The sequence below is a fragment of the Carettochelys insculpta genome, chromosome 22 (assembly GCF_033958435.1).
Source record: "Carettochelys insculpta isolate YL-2023 chromosome 22, ASM3395843v1, whole genome shotgun sequence".
NCBI classification, from domain to species: Eukaryota; Metazoa; Chordata; order Testudines; family Carettochelyidae; genus Carettochelys; species Carettochelys insculpta.
The window spans coordinates 12268509-12285298 of NC_134158.1; the positions used below are offsets into that span (position 1 = coordinate 12268509).

The 16790-nt window shown below is 65.7% G+C and overlaps 1 protein-coding gene across 4 annotated transcripts in view; it reads right to left on the minus strand.

Moving 5' to 3' along the window:
- Nucleotides 1–16790, minus strand: part of L1CAM (L1 cell adhesion molecule) — a 50916-nt gene that overhangs the window by 26223 nt on the left and 7903 nt on the right. For 2 of the 4 annotated variants that reach the window (XM_075016236.1, XM_075016235.1), the window contains exons 2-11: nt 15472–15602; nt 12055–12069; nt 11748–11853; nt 10885–11072; nt 10141–10263; nt 9794–9964; nt 1296–1407; nt 901–1085; nt 399–530; nt 72–215 (exon numbers count right to left, since the gene is read on the minus strand). In XM_075016236.1, coding sequence (XP_074872337.1) covers nt 72–215; nt 399–530; nt 901–1085; nt 1296–1407; nt 9794–9964; nt 10141–10263; nt 10885–11072; nt 11748–11853; nt 12055–12069; nt 15472–15602 — 1307 coding nt within the window. Of the gene's footprint in view, nt 1–71; nt 216–398; nt 531–900; nt 1086–1295; nt 1408–9793; nt 9965–10140; nt 10264–10884; nt 11073–11747; nt 11870–12054; nt 12070–15471; nt 15603–16790 lie in introns of those variants that run through there. The other 2 variants (XM_075016237.1, XM_075016238.1) reach the window with 2 other exon arrangements.

Sequence of the window (16790 nt, forward strand, 5' to 3'; positions counted from 1 at the left end):
TAGGGGTAGGAGGTGGTCGCTGATGGGATGATGATGGTTGCTGGGGCGGACTGTGGTTGCTGGGCACTCACGGATGACATAGACATAGGCGTTGGCCAGCAGGCGGCCATGGCGATTGACGGCCTCGCACTGCGTCACCAGTGAATTGTTGGGCTGCACCTGGCTCAGGATTAGGGCCCCTGAGCGCAGCATCCACCCTGGCTCCGGCGGCAGCTCTGGGGACGAGACAGGCCTGGGGCAGTGGAGACAAGCCAGGTCCCACCTGCCCCTGCCCATCCCCAGTTCCCTACCTGGCCCCCTGCCCCACCTTGCCCTCCCGCCCCCTGCCCCGGCCCCACTCCCTCCCTCATTCTGCTCCCCAGACCCTGCCGGACCCTCCCCACAAGACCCTCCCTCACCTTTCCATGGGACCCCGTTGACCCTCCAGGACACCTCGGGCTCAGGGTTCCCATAGACAGAGCAGTCGAGCCGCACGCTCTCACCAGGTCCATACACGCGGCTGTGGGGCCGCTGGGCCCAGTATGGGGCGGCTGAAGGGGTTAGGTCAGGGTCAGCCCCCCTCACTCCCACCGGCATCCCCCCCCACCGGCACCCCTCACTCCCGCCAGCATCCCTCACTCCCACCCCCAGCCCCCCCGCCACCAGCATCCCTCACTGCCCCCTGCCGCCCCTCCCCCCCGCCAGTGTCCCTCACTCCCACCCACATCCCCCCCCACTGGCGCCCCTCACTCCCACCCCCAGCCCCCCCGCCACCAGCATCCCTCACTGCCCCCTGCCGCCCCTCCCCCCCCCGCCAGTGTCCCTCACTCCCACCCACATCCCCCCCCACTGGCGCCCCTCACTCCCACCGGCAGCCCCCCCGCCAGCACCCCTCACTCCCACCAGCAGCCTGGCCGTTACCCTGCACGGTGACAGTGTAGGTGTGGCGGACGCTGCCCTGCGAGTTCGTGGCCTCGCACTGATACTCCCCGTCATCCTCCTCCTGCACCTCCCGGATCCGCAGCGTCTTCCGTGAGTTCTCCAGTGACAGCCGCTCCGCCGGCAGCCGTCCGTTCAGCCTGCGCCACTCCACTGCGGGGGTGGGGCTGGGGACCAGCAGGGTCAGACACAGCCCCCAGTCCCCCACCCTCGGCCCACAGCCAAAGCCCCACAGCCCCAAGGCCCACCACATCCTGCCTTGCCAAGGCCCATGGCCCCCCCAGCTGCAGCCCCAAACCACCCCACGCCAACTCCCCAGCTGAAGCCACATGGCCCACAGCACCTCCCACCCAGCCCCACAGCCACATCCCACTCACAGGCCCTCAGGGATGCACTCCAGGACAAGGCTGGCTCCCCGCAGGGCCACACGGCTGCTGCTCTCACCCCGTGGCACCATCAGCCGGGGCTGGCGTAACTTGACGAAGTTGGCTGCAGGGGAGAGGCAGAGGGGGCAGGTCAGTGCCAAGTGGTGGGGGAGCAATGGGGCGCTCACGCTGAATGGCTGGGGGTTCGGGGCAGAACCTCTTCTCCCACCCGAGCAATGGGAGTGAGATCTGTCACCCACACGCCTGCGTCCTAAGAGAAGTGTGCCTGCATTGGGGTGCTGGCAGTGGAGGAGGGTGAAGTGTGGGCAGCCCCACAGGCCCAGGCTCTATTTTGGCAAAAGACCCCCCAGACCTGGGGCGCATCACCACAACCCTGGTCCTACCTCCAAGGGTACAGGAGGAGCCCGTTGGGCAGAGCAGCCCTGGGGCTGCCCTGATGGATGCTGAGAGATCAGGCTGGGGGAGTCCCTGTGAAGGGCTCTGCCACCATGTCAGGGATCCTCTCCAACTCTGACACTGTGCAGAAAATGGGGCTCAACAGAGACTTAAAAACACCTTGCCTATACACAGGCTTGGCTGTAACACTTCTCCAGGGTCACAGATCCCCTGAGCCCTGGAAGGTAGCTGCCCTTTTAACCCAGGCAGGCACACTGGGGGATGCCTGCTGTGGGGAAAACTCCAACCCCCTTCTCCCCACCACAGCGAGCTTGAGAACAGCAAGCTGTAACTTGATAGCTATGTGGCTGAGGGCAGTACACAGACCCTTCTCAGGCACAGGTATCAGATTGTTTGCTTCAAAAAAAAAAAACTGATTTATTCACAAAAAACAAAGTATATCATGGGTTGCACCAGGCAAAAAAAAAAAAATCCCTGAGATTCAGTTTAAGCATTACAGGGGAAAACCATCAAGTCAAACACCACCACAAAAGAGAAAACCAGAGCAGCCAGTCCAGCCAAATTCAAAATAACCACAACTTGACCAGGTGCTACTATACCTTTCCCTCTAACTTACAGCTGGAGGGCTGATTTTGCGACAATCAGTCTATTTCTGAATGCCTGGGAGACATCTCTCCCCAGGCCTCCTCTCCGCTGGTCCGCAGAAAAAACGCCCCGAGAGCTGCAATTGTTCTTGGTTTAAACCAAGCTACTTCACTCCCATTGGCTCACTTGGGATGCAGGTTACCTCAGGAGCCTGACCCCTTCCCTGCAGTCATTCATGACAGGGGTGGGGGCCAGAAACAGCAAAGATTCGGGACAAGGAGCGGGGACCTCTCCGGGACTGTAGGTCACACCCATGGGCTGGGCAAGGGGACACGGGGAACCAGCCCCTGCCCCACCCCAGAGCCAACAACATCCCAGCACCAGGTCCCTGCGAACCTGCCTCTGTCCCACCCGAGAAACAGCCACATTCTGGCACTGAGTTCCTGCTGTGACATTACTGGATTTGTAAATTAGATGTGGAAGGGATTCCCATCACCATTGTATATACTGGCACCAAGCCTTGTGCTGGGAGGGCAAGTGAGGCGTCCAATGAAAGCTGGTGATGCTCTGACTCTGATTATGCCACTTACATATCTGTGCCATGTTTGTACGTGAAGTCATAGACATTGGTTCCAGAGCTGCATTAGAAACGTTTTAGTGCTGAGATTCACAATCCCCAGCCAAGATGATGGACTGAACAAAGGCTCAGAGGTTGAGTGCACATCTCAGGGATTTGGGACGTGTCCTCTGGGAAGCAGCCAACGGCAAAGTGCCACAGCAGCTACCTACTCAGGTGACCTGGGCTGAGCATTGGGATTGGAATCAGATGCCCAAACATCCACCCCACAATAAGATGTAAATGAACTGGGACATGCAGGAAAACTCAGCAACCAATGGCAGTGTGCCGGAGGGGCCCACCTGGTCAGATGCTCCATGGCCTATTGGACGAGAACGGCATTCCCTTCCCCGTGCGCAGAAAGAGGCCTCTGAGAATCTCCATTCTGCCTTCAGTTCTCCAGACCCCCAGAAGTGAGTGAAGGTGACCCAGGGACCCCCCGCCCCTCAAGGGGTGTGTTTCAGAGACTTACAAGAAACCAGCACGCACCATTGCTGGCCTGCTTCCAGAGCGCCAATGAAATGCACAAAGCACCACTTCAACCACTCTCCTCTCCCCTGCTCCTTCTTGCTTTCCCAGTGAACTTTTTGATCTTGATGCTAAAGGACTGGCCCAGCAAGGGACTGACGTCAGACCCCAGCGTCTACCGACCAGGGACTGTGGCTGGACCCTGGGGGGCCCAAAGAACCTGTGTGGTGTGGTTAAATAGGCTTTCATAGCCCCGCACCTGAGCGGGGAGGGTAACTGCGAGGGCATGAGGCGCAGCTGGAGAATGGTTGGGTCTGCGAGTGCAGAGGTTGGCCGGCCGGCCGGCCATGCAACACACACAGGAACTTTTGTGGCTGGTTTGATAAGGAAATCCCAGCCCAGAGTGTGAGTGAATTGATTTACGCCAATATACACAGGATGGGTTCCCTCGCCTGTGCCTGTAACCCCGTCACATTACAGCCAATGACCCCCCGCCAACCGCCCTCAGGGACTATTCCCCTCACACATATCCCTCTGCTCCCGCCTGCCCCTGCTAACCGCCCTCAGGGACTATTCCCCTCACACACACACGTATCCCTCCGCTCCCGCCTGCCCCCGCCAACCGCCCTCAGGGACTAGTCCCCTCACGCGTATCCCTCCGCTCCCGCCTGCCCCTGCTAACCACCCTCAGGGACTATTCCCCTCACACACACGCGTATCCCTCCGCTCCCGCCTGCCCCTGCTAACCGTCCTCAGGGACTAGTCCCCTCACGCGTATCCCTCCGCTCCCGCCTGCCCCTGCTAACCGTCCTCAGGGACTAGTCCCCTCACGCGTATCCCTCCGCTCCCGCCTGCCCCTGCTAACCACCCTCAGGGACTATTCCCCTCACACACACGCGTATCCCTCTGCTCCCGCCTGCCCCTGCTAACCGCCCTCAGGGACTATTCCCCTCACACACACACGTATCCCTCCGCTCCCGCCTGCCCCTGCCAACCGCCCTCAGGGACTATTCCCCTCACGCGTATCCCTCCGCTCCCGCCTGCCCCCGCCAACCGCCCTCAGGGACTATTCCCCTCACGCGTATCCCTCCGCTCCCGCCTGCCCCCGCCAACCGCCCTCAGGGACTATTCCCCTCACGCGTATCCCTCCGCTCCCGCCTGCCCCTGCTAACCACCCTCAGGGACTATTCCCCTCACACACACACGTATCCCTCCGCTCCCGCCTGCCCCTGCCAACTGCCCTCAGGGACTATTCCCCTCACGCGTATCCCTCCGCTCCCGCCTGCCCCTGCTAACCACCCTCAGGGACTATTCCCCTCACACACACACGTATCCCTCCGCTCCCGCCTGCCCCTGCTAACCGCCCTCAGGGACTATTCCCCTCACGCGTATCCCTCCGCTCCCGCCTGCCCCTGCTAACCACCCTCAGGGACTATTCCCCTCACACACACACGTATCCCTCCGCTCCCGCCTGCCCCTGCCAACCGCCCTCAGGGACTATTCCCCTCACGCGTATCCCTCCGCTCCCGCCTGCCCCTGCTAACCACCCTCAGGGACTAGTCCCCTCACGCGTATCCCTCCGCTCCCGCCTGCCCCTGCTAACCACCCTCAGGGACTATTCCCCTCACACACACGCGTATCCCTCCGCTCCCGCCTGCCCCCGCCAACCGCCCTCAGGGACTATTCCCCTCACACACACACGTATCCCTCCGCTCCCGCCTGCCCCCGCCAACCGCCCTCAGGGACTATTCCACTCACACGTATCCCTCTGCTCCCGCCTGCCCCCGCTAACCACCCTCAGGGACTATTCCCCTCACACACACACGTATCCCTCCGCTCCCGCCTGCCCCTGCCAACCGCCCTCAGGGACTATTCCACTCACACGTATCCCTCTGCTCCCGCCTGCCCCCGCTAACCACCCTCAGGGACTATTCCCCTCACACACACACGTATCCCTCTGCTCCCGCCTGCCCCTGCTAACCGCCCTCAGGGACTATTCCCCTCACACACACACGTATCCCTCCGCTCCCGCCTGCCCCTGCCAACCGCCCTCAGGGACTATTCCCCTCACACACACACGTATCCCTCCGCTCCCGCCTGCCCCCGCTAACCACCCTCAGGGACTATTCCCCTCACACACACACGTATCCCTCTGCTCCCGCCTGCCCCCGCTAACCACCCTCAGGGACTATTCCCCTCACACACACACGTATCCCTCCGCTCCCGCCTGCCCCTGCTAACCGCCCTCAGGGACTATTCCCCTCACACACACACGTATCCCTCCGCTCCCGCCTGCCCCTGCCAACCGCCCTCAGGGACTATTCCCCTCACACACACACGTATCCCTCTGCTCCCGCCTGCCCCTGCCAACCACCCTCAGGGACTATTCCCCTCACACACACACGTATCCCTCCGCTCCCGCCTGCCCCTGCCAACCGCCCTCAGGGACTATTCCCCTCACACACACACGTATCCCTCCGCTCCCGCCTGCCCCCGCCAACCGCCCTCAGGGACTATTCCACTCACACGTATCCCTCTGCTCCCGCCTGCCCCCGCTAACCACCCTCAGGGACTATTCCCCTCACACACACACGTATCCCTCCGCTCCCGCCTGCCCCTGCCAACCGCCCTCAGGGACTATTCCACTCACACGTATCCCTCTGCTCCCGCCTGCCCCCGCTAACCACCCTCAGGGACTATTCCCCTCACACACACACGTATCCCTCCGCTCCCGCCTGCCCCCGCCAACCGCCCTCAGGGACTATTCCCCTCACACACACACGTATCCCTCCGCTCCCGCCTGCCCCCGCTAACCACCCTCAGGGACTATTCCCCTCACACACACACGTATCCCTCTGCTCCCGCCTGCCCCTGCTAACCGCCCTCAGGGACTATTCCCCTCACACACACACGTATCCCTCCGCTCCCGCCTGCCCCTGCCAACCGCCCTCAGGGACTATTCCCCTCACGCGTATCCCTCCGCTCCCGCCTGCCCCTGCTAACCACCCTCAGGGACTATTCCCCTCACACACACACGTATCCCTCCGCTCCCGCCTGCCCCTGCCAACCACCCTCAGGGACTAGTCCCCTCACGCGTATCCCTCCGCTCCCGCCTGCCCCTGCTAACCACCCTCAGGGACTATTCCCCTCACACACACACACGTACCCCTCCGCTCCCGCCTGCTCCTGCCAACCACCCTCAGGGACTAGTCCCCTCACGCGTATCCCTCCGCTCCCGCCTGCCCCCGCCAACCGCCCTCAGGGACTATTCCCCTCACACACACACGTATCCCTCCGCTCCCGCCTGCCCCCGCCAACCGCCCTCAGGGACTATTCCACTCACACGTATCCCTCTGCTCCCGCCTGCCCCCGCTAACCACCCTCAGGGACTATTCCCCTCACACACACACGTATCCCTCCGCTCCCGCCTGCCCCTGCCAACCGCCCTCAGGGACTATTCCACTCACACGAATCCCTCTGCTCCCGCCTGCCCCCGCTAACCACCCTCAGGGACTATTCCCCTCACACACACACGTATCCCTCCGCTCCCGCCTGCCCCCGCCAACCGCCCTCAGGGACTATTCCACTCACACGTATCCCTCTGCTCCCGCCTGCCCCCGCTAACCACCCTCAGGGACTATTCCCCTCACACACACACGTATCCCTCTGCTCCCGCCTGCCCCTGCCAACCGCCCTGAGGGACTATTCCCCTCACACACACACGTATCCCTCCGCTCCCGCCTGCCCCCGCCAACCTCCCTCAGGGACTAGTCCCCTCACACGTATCCCTCTGCTCCCGCCTGCCCCCGCCAACCACGCTCAGGGACTATTCCCCTCACACGTATCCCTCCGCTCCCGCCTGCCCCCGCCAACCGCCCTCAGGGACTATTCCCCTCACACACACACGTATCCCTCCGCTCCCGCCTGCCCCTGCCAACCACCCTCAGGGACTATTCCCCTCACACATATCCCTCTGCTCCCGCCTGCCCCCGCTAACTGCCCTCAGGGACTATTCCCCTCACACACACACGTATCCCTCCGCTCCCGCCTGCCCCTGCCAACCGCCCTCAGGGACTATTCCCCTCACGCGTATCCCTCCGCTCCCGCCTGCCCCTGCTAACCACCCTCAGGGACTATTCCCCTCACACACACACGTATCCCTCCGCTCCCGCCTGCCCCTGCCAACCACCCTCAGGGACTATTCCCCTCACACGTATCCCTCTGCTCCCGCCTGCCCCCGCTAACTGCCCTCAGGGACTATTCCCCTCACACACACACGTATCCCTCCGCTCCCGCCTGCCCCTGCCAACCGCCCTCAGGGACTATTCCCCTCACGCGTATCCCTCCGCTCCCGCCTGCCCCTGCTAACCACCCTCAGGGACTATTCCCCTCACACACACACGTATCCCTCCACTCCCGCCTGCCCCTGCCAACCGCCCTCAGGGACTATTCCACTCACACGTATCCCTCTGCTCCCGCCTGCCCCCGCTAACCACCCTCAGGGACTATTCCCCTCACACACACACGTATCCCTCCGCTCCCGCCTGCCCCTGCCAACCGCCCTCAGGGACTATTCCACTCACACGTATCCCTCTGCTCCCGCCTGCCCCCGCTAACCACCCTCAGGGACTATTCCCCTCACACACACACGTATCCCTCCGCTCCCGCCTGCCCCCGCCAACCGCCCTCAGGGACTATTCCACTCACACGTATCCCTCTGCTCCCGCCTGCCCCCGCTAACCACCCTCAGGGACTATTCCCCTCACACACACACGTATCCCTCTGCTCCCGCCTGCCCCTGCCAACCGCCCTCAGGGACTATTCCCCTCACACACACACGTATCCCTCCGCTCCCGCCTGCCCCTGCCAACCGCCCTCAGGGACTATTCCCCTCACACACACACGTATCCCTCTGCTCCCGCCTGCCCCTGCCAACCGCCCTCAGGGACTATTCCCCTCACACACACACGTATCCCTCTGCTCCCGCCTGCCCCTGCCAACCGCCCTCAGGGACTATTCCCCTCACACACACACGTATCCCTCCGCTCCCGCCTGCCCCCGCCAACCTCCCTCAGGGACTAGTCCCCTCACACGTATCCCTCTGCTCCCGCCTGCCCCCGCTAACCACCCTCAGGGACTATTCCCCTCACACACACACGTATCCCTCTGCTCCCGCCTGCCCCTGCCAACCGCCCTCAGGGACTATTCCCCTCACACACACACGTATCCCTCCGCTCCCGCCTGCCCCCGCCAACCTCCCTCAGGGACTAGTCCCCTCACACGTATCCCTCTGCTCCCGCCTGCCCCCACCAACCACGCTCAGGGACTATTCCCCTCACACGTATCCCTCTGCTCCCGCCTGCCCCCACTAACCACCCTCAGGGACTATTCCCCTCACACGTATCCCTCTGCTCCCGCCTGCCCCCGCTAACTGCCCTCAGGGACTATTCCCCTCACACACACACGTATCCCTCCGCTCCCGCCTGCCCCTGCCAACCGCCCTCAGGGACTATTCCCCTCACGCGTATCCCTCCGCTCCCGCCTGCGCCCGCCAACCACCCTCAGGGACTAGTCCCCTCACGCATATCCCTCCGCTCCCGCCTGCCCTTGCTAACCACCCTCAGGGACTATTCCCCTCACACACACACGTATCCCTCCGCTCCCGCCTGCCCCTGCCAACCGCCCTCAGGGACTATTCCCCTCACACACACACGTATCCCTCCGCTCCCGCCTGCCCCCGCCAACCGCCCTCAGGGACTAGTCCCCTCCCACATATCCCTCCGCTCCCACCTGCCCCCGCCAACCTCCCTCAGGGACTATTCCCCTCACACACACACATATCCCTCCGCTCCCGCCAACTGCCCTCAGTGACTATTCCCCTCACACATATCCCTCCGCTCCCACCTGCCCCCGCCAACCTCCCTCAGGGACTATTCCCCTCACACACACACGTATCCCTCTGCTCCCGCCTGCCCCCGCCAACCTCCCTCACAGACTATTGCCCCCTCACATGTCTCTCCACTCCCAAGCCCTGGAACAGTGGGGATGGCAGAGATTCTTTTGTGACCAGTTTGATTGTGTTAGTGAGAGAGAAATCCCAGCCTAGCCTGGAAGTGGCCCAGTTTTAAGCAAAATACCCTGTTTTGGTTCTCTCATCTATGCCCAGAAACCCCCATTATATTACACCTAGGATCCTGCCCCAGTGGCAGACGCATCTTGGCACCACATCCCTAGATCCAGCCCTGCCCACCCCAGAGCCAGCTGCATCCCGGCACCACGTCCCTGGATCCAGCCCTGCCCACCCCAGAGCCAGCCTCTTCCCAGCACTAGGCCCCTGGGAACCAGCCCTGCCCACCCCAGAGCCAGCCGCATCCTGGCACTAGGCCCCTGGGAACCAGCCCCAGCTGCAAGGCGTGCTACTCACTTGGCTTCACCCGCAGCTCGAGTGGCTCCTTCTGGATGATGGTGCGGGGGCCCAGGTAGTGTGCGTGGCAGATGTAGTCGGGGTGGCTGTCCGTGAGCTTCACGTTGGCGAAGTAGAGGAACCCGTCCTGCCCCATGCTCACCCGTTCATCCTGCGTGATGTGCACGATCCCTGCCAGGCAGCTGGGGTCACCTCGGGAGCATGGACCCTCCCACCACGCCCCACATCCAGCCAGGCTCCACCCCTTCCCTGCCTTCCCACACTAGCCACACCCTGCCGGCTGCCGGGCGTGGGTCCGTGCCCTGGAGAGGACAAACCCTTGCCCCGGACCAGCACCAGATACTCACGACTGTTCAGCCAGTAGATTTTGGGGGGCACAGCGCTGGCAGGGGGGTTGCAGGGCAGGACCACAGACTCCCCCTCCTCTACCTCCAATGGGGTCACCTTCTCCTTGGGCCACTGTGGGGTGCCTGCAAAGGGGGGACCGGAATGGGGGAGGGTCAGAATCAAAACAGGGGGAGTCCAGGGCCGGGCTGGTGGGGGCTTCGGGGAAGGAGTTGGGGCCCTGGCAGGGCTGGGGGGCACCGGCAGGGCTGGGAGGGGGCAGGGTCTATTGTTCATAGGGCATCTTCCTCTCCCACCTTTGCTCCTGGGGGAGGTGTGGGGGGTCTCTGTCTAGAGCCAAGGGTGGGGGAGGGGTGGGGAATGTGCTGATGGGGAGGATGCAATTACATCACCCTGACACCTCGCTGCCATGGAAATGGCTGCCATGGAAACAGGAGCAAGTCCCTGAGCCCTGGGGAGACCATCAGGTAAAAGGGGGAGGGGGAACTCAGGGCTGGGAGGGGTGGGGGCCATGGGTCCGCAGCAAGCGTCACGGGTGGCTGCAGGTCCAGGATGGGGGGCCTGGCAAGAGGCATGGGGGTAAGAGTCTGTGGGTCAGGAGCGGGGGGCCTACCAGGGAGTGCAGGCAGGGCTGAGGCTGAGAATGGGGAGCCCAGCAGGGGTACAGGGCTGTGGGTCAGGAGTTACGAGCATGGTGGGGGGGGCTGCAGGCCGGGAGGTGGGGCCTGGGGGTAGGGGGCACTCACTCTCGGCAATGACGCGGACCTCAGGCCCCATGGCAGTGCCCAGGGCGTTGCTGGCGTAGCAGCGGTAGAGCCCCTGGTGCCGCCCCATGTTGCTGTTATTGATGTAGAGGGTCCCTGAGCCCTCGACGACCGTCACCCCAACCTCCCGGTGTGGGTCGAACGGCCGCCCGTCCTTCAGCCAGCGGAACCTGCGCAGGGGCCAACTCACAGCTTGGAAGGCCCCAGATGTGGGAACACGGGAGCCCTGGAGATTTTGGGGCAGGCCGTGCTCACGACGGGCGGGGGGGTGGCACCGGCGGGCCGTGATCACGACGAGCGGGGTGGAGGGGGCCCCAGCAGGCTGTGCTCATGTCGGGGGTGGAGGGGGGCCCCAGCGGGCTGTGCTCACAACGGGGGGGGAAGGGGGGCCCAGCGGGCCATGCTCATGTCGGGGGTGGAGGGGGGCCCCAGCGGGCCGTGCTCACGACGGGCGGGGGGGTGGCACCGGCGGGCCGTGCTCACGACGAGCAGGGTGGAGGGGGGCCCCAGCGGGCCGTGCTCACGACGAGCGGGGTGGAGGGGGCCCCAGCGGGCCGTGCTCACGACGGGCGGGGTGGGGGGGGCCCCAGTGGGCTGTGCTCACGACGGGCGGGGGGAAGGGGGCCCCAGCGGGCCGTGCTCACGACGAGCGGGGTGGAGGGGGCCCCAGCGGGCCGTGCTCACAACGAGCGGGGTGGAGGGGGCCCCAGTGGGCCGTGCTCACGACGGGCGGGGGGAAGGGGGCTCCCAGCGGGCCGTGCTCACGACGGGCGGGGGGAAGGGGGCTCCCAGCGGGCCGTGCTCACGACGGGCGGGGGGGGGGGGCCCCAGCGGGCCATACTCACGAGGGGGCGGGGTTCCCACTGGCCTCACACCGCAGCACAATGTCGTCGCTGGGGAAGACGACCACCTGCTCTGCCGGCTGCTCCGCCATCTCCGGGGGCTGCAGCACTGGGCGTGTTGGGAGCTATTACATGGGGAGGCAGCCCTGGGACCACCCGTCTCCCACCCCCTCCCCTGAACTCTCCCAGCCCCCAGCCGCATGATCCCTGCAGGCTCTGTCCAGCTTATGGGCCCCAGGGCTTTCTCGGGGTCCCCCTGCCCCTGCCCCTGCCCCAGCCCACGGACGCCCCATTTCACCCCAACACTCACGGTTGTGCATGTCGTCTGCCGCCCGGGAGCAGAGGAGAGAGAGACCCAGAGAGACGTTAGTGGGGTCAGCCAGCCCCCCGCCCCCACCCAGCCCTTGGGGATGGGGCAGCCAGTGAGCAGCCAACTGCAGTTCCTCCAGCTCTCTATGCGGCCCGGCTGTAGTAGCTACAGCCCCCTGGAAAAGGGAAGCCCTGGCCATGGTACTGCCTGCAGCTACAGCCCTCTGCCACATCAGCCCTGCCCCCCAGCGCCCACTGCAGCTACAGCCCATTGCAACCCCCAGAGCCCTGCCCCCGGCGCCCACTGCAGCTACAGCCCATTGCAACCCCCAGGGCCCTGCCCCCAGCGCCCATTGCAGCTACAGCCCATTGCAACCCCCAGAGCCCTGCCCCCGGCGCCCAGCTACAGCCCTCTGCCACATCAGCCCTGCCCCCGGTGCCATTGCAGCTACAGCCCACTGCAACCCCCAGGGCCCTGCCCCCGGCGCCCACTGCAGCTACAGCCCATTGCAACCCCCAGAGCCCTGCCCCCGGCGCCCACTGCAGCTACAGCCCATTGCAACCCCCAGAGCCCTGCCCCCGGCGCCATTGCAGCTACAGCCCATTGCAACCCCCAGAGCCCTGCCCCCGGCGCCATTGCAGCTACAGCCCATTGCAACCCCCAGAGCCCTGCCCCCGGCGCCCACTGCAACCCCCAGGGCCCTGCCCCCAGCGCCCACTGCAGCTACAGCCCATCGCAACCCCCAGGGCCCTGCCCCCGGCGCCCATTGCAGCTACAGCCCATTGCAACCCCCAGAGCCCTGCCCCCGGCGCCCACTGCAGCTACAGCCCATTGCAACCCCCAGAGCCCTGCCCCCGGCGCCCACTGCAGCTACAGCCCATTGCAACCCCCAGAGCCCTGCCCCCGGCGCCCACTGCAGCTACAGCCCATTGCAACCCCCAGAGCCCTGCCCCCGGCGCCCATTGCAGCTACAGCCCATTGCAACCCCCAGAGCCCTGCCCCCGGCGCCCAGCTACAGCCCTCTGCCACATCAGCCCTGCCCCCGGTGCCATTGCAGCTACAGCCCATTGTAACCCCCAGAGCCCTGCCCCCGGCGCCCACTGCAACCCCCAGGGCCCTGCCCCCGGCGCCCACTGCAGCTACAGCCCATTGCAACCCCCAGGGCCCTGCCCCCGGCGCCCATTGCAGCTACAGCCCATTGCAACCCCCAGAGCCCTGCCCCCGGCGCCATTGCAGCTACAGCCCATTGCAACCCCCAGAGCCCTGCCCCCGGCACCCACTGCAACCCCCAGGGCCCTGCCCCCATCACCCATTGCAGCTACAGCCCATCGCAACCCCCAGAGCCCTGCCCCCAGCTCCCATTGCAGCTACAGCCCATCGCAACCCCCAGGGCCCTGCCCCCGGCGCCCATTGCAGCTACAGCCCATTGCAACCCCCAGAGCCCTGCCCCCGGCGCCCACTGCAGCTACAGCCCATTGCAACCCCCAGAGCCCTGCCCCCGGCTCCCACTGCAGCTACAGCCCATTGCAACCCCCAGAGCCCTGCCCCCAGCGCCCACTGCAGCTACAGCCCATTGCAACCCCCAGAGCCCTGCCCACGGCGCCCACTGCAGCTACAGCCCATTGCAACCCCCAGAGCCCTGCCCCCGGCGCCCACTGCAGCTACAGCCCATTGCAACCCCCAGAGCCCTGCCCCCGGCGCCCACTGCAGCTACAGCCCATTGCAACCCCCAGAGCCCTGCCCCCGGCGCCCACTGCAGCTACAGCCCATTGCAACCCCCAGGGCCCTGCCCCCAGCGCCCATTGCAGCTACAGCCCATTGCAACCCCCAGAGCCCTGCCCCCGGCGCCCAGCTACAGCCCTCTGCCACATCAGCCCTGCCCCCGGTGCCATTGCAGCTACAGCCCACTGCAACCCCCAGGGCCCTGCCCCCGGCGCCCACTGCAGCTACAGCCCATTGCAACCCCCAGAGCCCTGCCCCCGGCGCCCACTGCAGCTACAGCCCATTGCAACCCCCAGAGCCCTGCCCCCGGCGCCATTGCAGCTACAGCCCATTGCAACACCCAGAGCCCTGCCCCCGGCGCCATTGCAGCTACAGCCCATTGCAACCCCCAGAGCCCTGCCCCCGGCGCCCACTGCAACCCCCAGGGCCCTGCCCCCAGCGCCCACTGCAGCTACAGCCCATCGCAACCCCCAGGGCCCTGCCCCCGGCGCCCATTGCAGCTACAGCCCATTGCAACCCCCAGAGCCCTGCCCCCGGCGCCCACTGCAGCTACAGCCCATTGCAACCCCCAGAGCCCTGCCCCCGGCACCCACTGCAGCTACAGCCCATTGCAACCCCCAGAGCCCTGCCCCCGGCGCCCACTGCGGCTACAGCCCATTGCAACCCCCAGAGCCCTGCCCCCGGCGCCCATTGCAGCTACAGCCCATTGCAACCCCCAGAGCCCTGCCCCCGGCGCCCAGCTACAGCCCTCTGCCACATCAGCCCTGCCCCCGGTGCCATTGCAGCTACAGCCCATTGTAACCCCCAGAGCCCTGCCCCCGGCGCCCACTGCAACCCCCAGGGCCCTGCCCCCGGCGCCCACTGCAGCTACAGCCCATTGCAACCCCCAGGGCCCTGCCCCCGGCGCCCATTGCAGCTACAGCCCATTGCAACCCCCAGAGCCCTGCCCCCGGCGCCATTGCAGCTACAGCCCATTGCAACCCCCAGAGCCCTGCCCCCGGCGCCCACTGCAACCCCCAGGGCCCTGCCCCCAGCACCCATTGCAGCTACAGCCCATCGCAACCCCCAGAGCCCTGCCCCCAGCTCCCATTGCAGCTACAGCCCATCGCAACCCCCAGGGCCCTGCCCCCGGCGCCCATTGCAGCTACAGCCCATTGCAACCCCCAGAGCCCTGCCCCCGGCGCCCACTGCAGCTACAGCCCATTGCAACCCCCAGAGCCCTGCCCCCGGCTCCCACTGCAGCTACAGCCCATTGCAACCCCCAGAGCCCTGCCCCCAGCGCCCACTGCAGCTACAGCCCATTGCAACCCCCAGAGCCCTGCCCCCGGCGCCCACTGCAGCTACAGCCCATTGCAACCCCCAGAGCCCTGCCCCCGGCGCCCACTGCAGCTACAGCCCATTGCAACCCCCAGAGCCCTGCCCCCGGCGCCCACTGCAGCTACAGCCCATTGCAACCCCCAGAGCCCTGCCCCCGGCGCCCACTGCAGCTACAGCCCATTGCAACCCCCAGGGCCCTGCCCCCGGCGCCCACTGCAGCTACAGCCCATCGCAACCCCCAGGGCCCTGCCCCCGGCGCCTGCCATAGGCATGGATGGAAACTTGGATTGTACCAGTCAGGCCAATGGAGGAACCGCCCCACCCACGGGCACCTGGACTGTCCCACTTCCGGCTCTGGGGGCAGGGGCTGGTACTCACACTCCTTGGGGATGGTGAGGGCCTCGGCCAGGCCCAGCAGCAGTGGCCAGAGTGGGAGCCAGCAGCCCCGGGTGGGAGCCATCCTCGTCGGGGGGGAGCCTCCGTCCAGGCCACGGGGCTGCTCCCTGCCCCTGGGGAGACAAAGGCCTGAGATCAGCAGCACCTCACTCCCGCATCCCTCTGCCGCCCCCCCATGAGGACCTGGCCAGGGCGTCCCCTGTCAGCCAACGAGAGCCCCCAGACCCGCCCCGCCAGGGACAGATGGGAAAGTGGCAGCCACGGGGGAAGGGTGTGAACTATTAACGAGGGGAGGGGAGGGAAGAATGCTCCTCCCCCCCGACCCGCAGACCATCCTGTCCCAGCCTGGCCCCCACCCCACCTCACATACCTCCCTCCTGCCCTCTCAGCAGCCCCTGCTGCTGCTCCTCATCCCGACCTTGCCCCCCCACCCAGCTAGTGCCCCTCAGCGAGTTAATGGGGTGACAGAGCTTGTCCGAGGGGGAGGGGCTGACAGGCCACACCTGGGGGGATCATCCCCAGGTGCTCTGAGCCCCCCAGCCACTTGTAAACACTTCAGGCCTGGAGAGAGGCCCCAGCTGTCCCACATCTGCCCCCTAGCATCTTGGGCCCCATCCCCACTCCCCAGCCAGATGGCGGGGAGCCAGCGACCCTGCCATGGACAGGCCCTGCCCTTATCCCCCCACTGGAGCCTGCTCCCTGGGCCAGGGCTCAGCCCTAGCACTAAGGGCTGCAGGGAAAGTACCACTGGGGGGTCAGGGCTTGGCCAGATCACTGCCGAGGCACGGCCACAGAGCCAGGGGCCCGAACACTGCACAGCTGCTGCACTGCCTAGTGCCGGGCACGAGGCGTGTGGTGTGTCGCACAATGACGTGGGGTGTAAGTGTACCAGGTGTTGTGGAATGCGTTGGGTGTTGCCCGTTGCTGAGGGGGCGTGAGCGTGTTGGGTGCAGTGGGGGGCTGCAGGAGACGGGTGTTGCCTGTTGCTGAGGGGCTGTGAGCGTGTTGGGTGCAGTGGGGGGCTGCAGGAGACGGGTGTTGCCTGTTGCTGAGGGGGTGTGAGCGTGTTGGGTGTAGTGGGGGGCTGCAGGAGACAGGTGTTGCCTGTTGCTGAGGGGCTGTGAGCGTGTTGGGTGCAGTGGGGGGCTGCAGGAGACAGGTGTTGCCTGTTGCTGAGGGGGCGTGAGCGTGTTGGGTGTAGTGGGGGGCTGCAGGAGACGAGTGTTGCCTGTTGCTGAGGGGGTGTGAGCGTGTTGGGTGCAGTGGGGGGCTGCAGGAGACGGGTGTTGCCTATTGCTGAG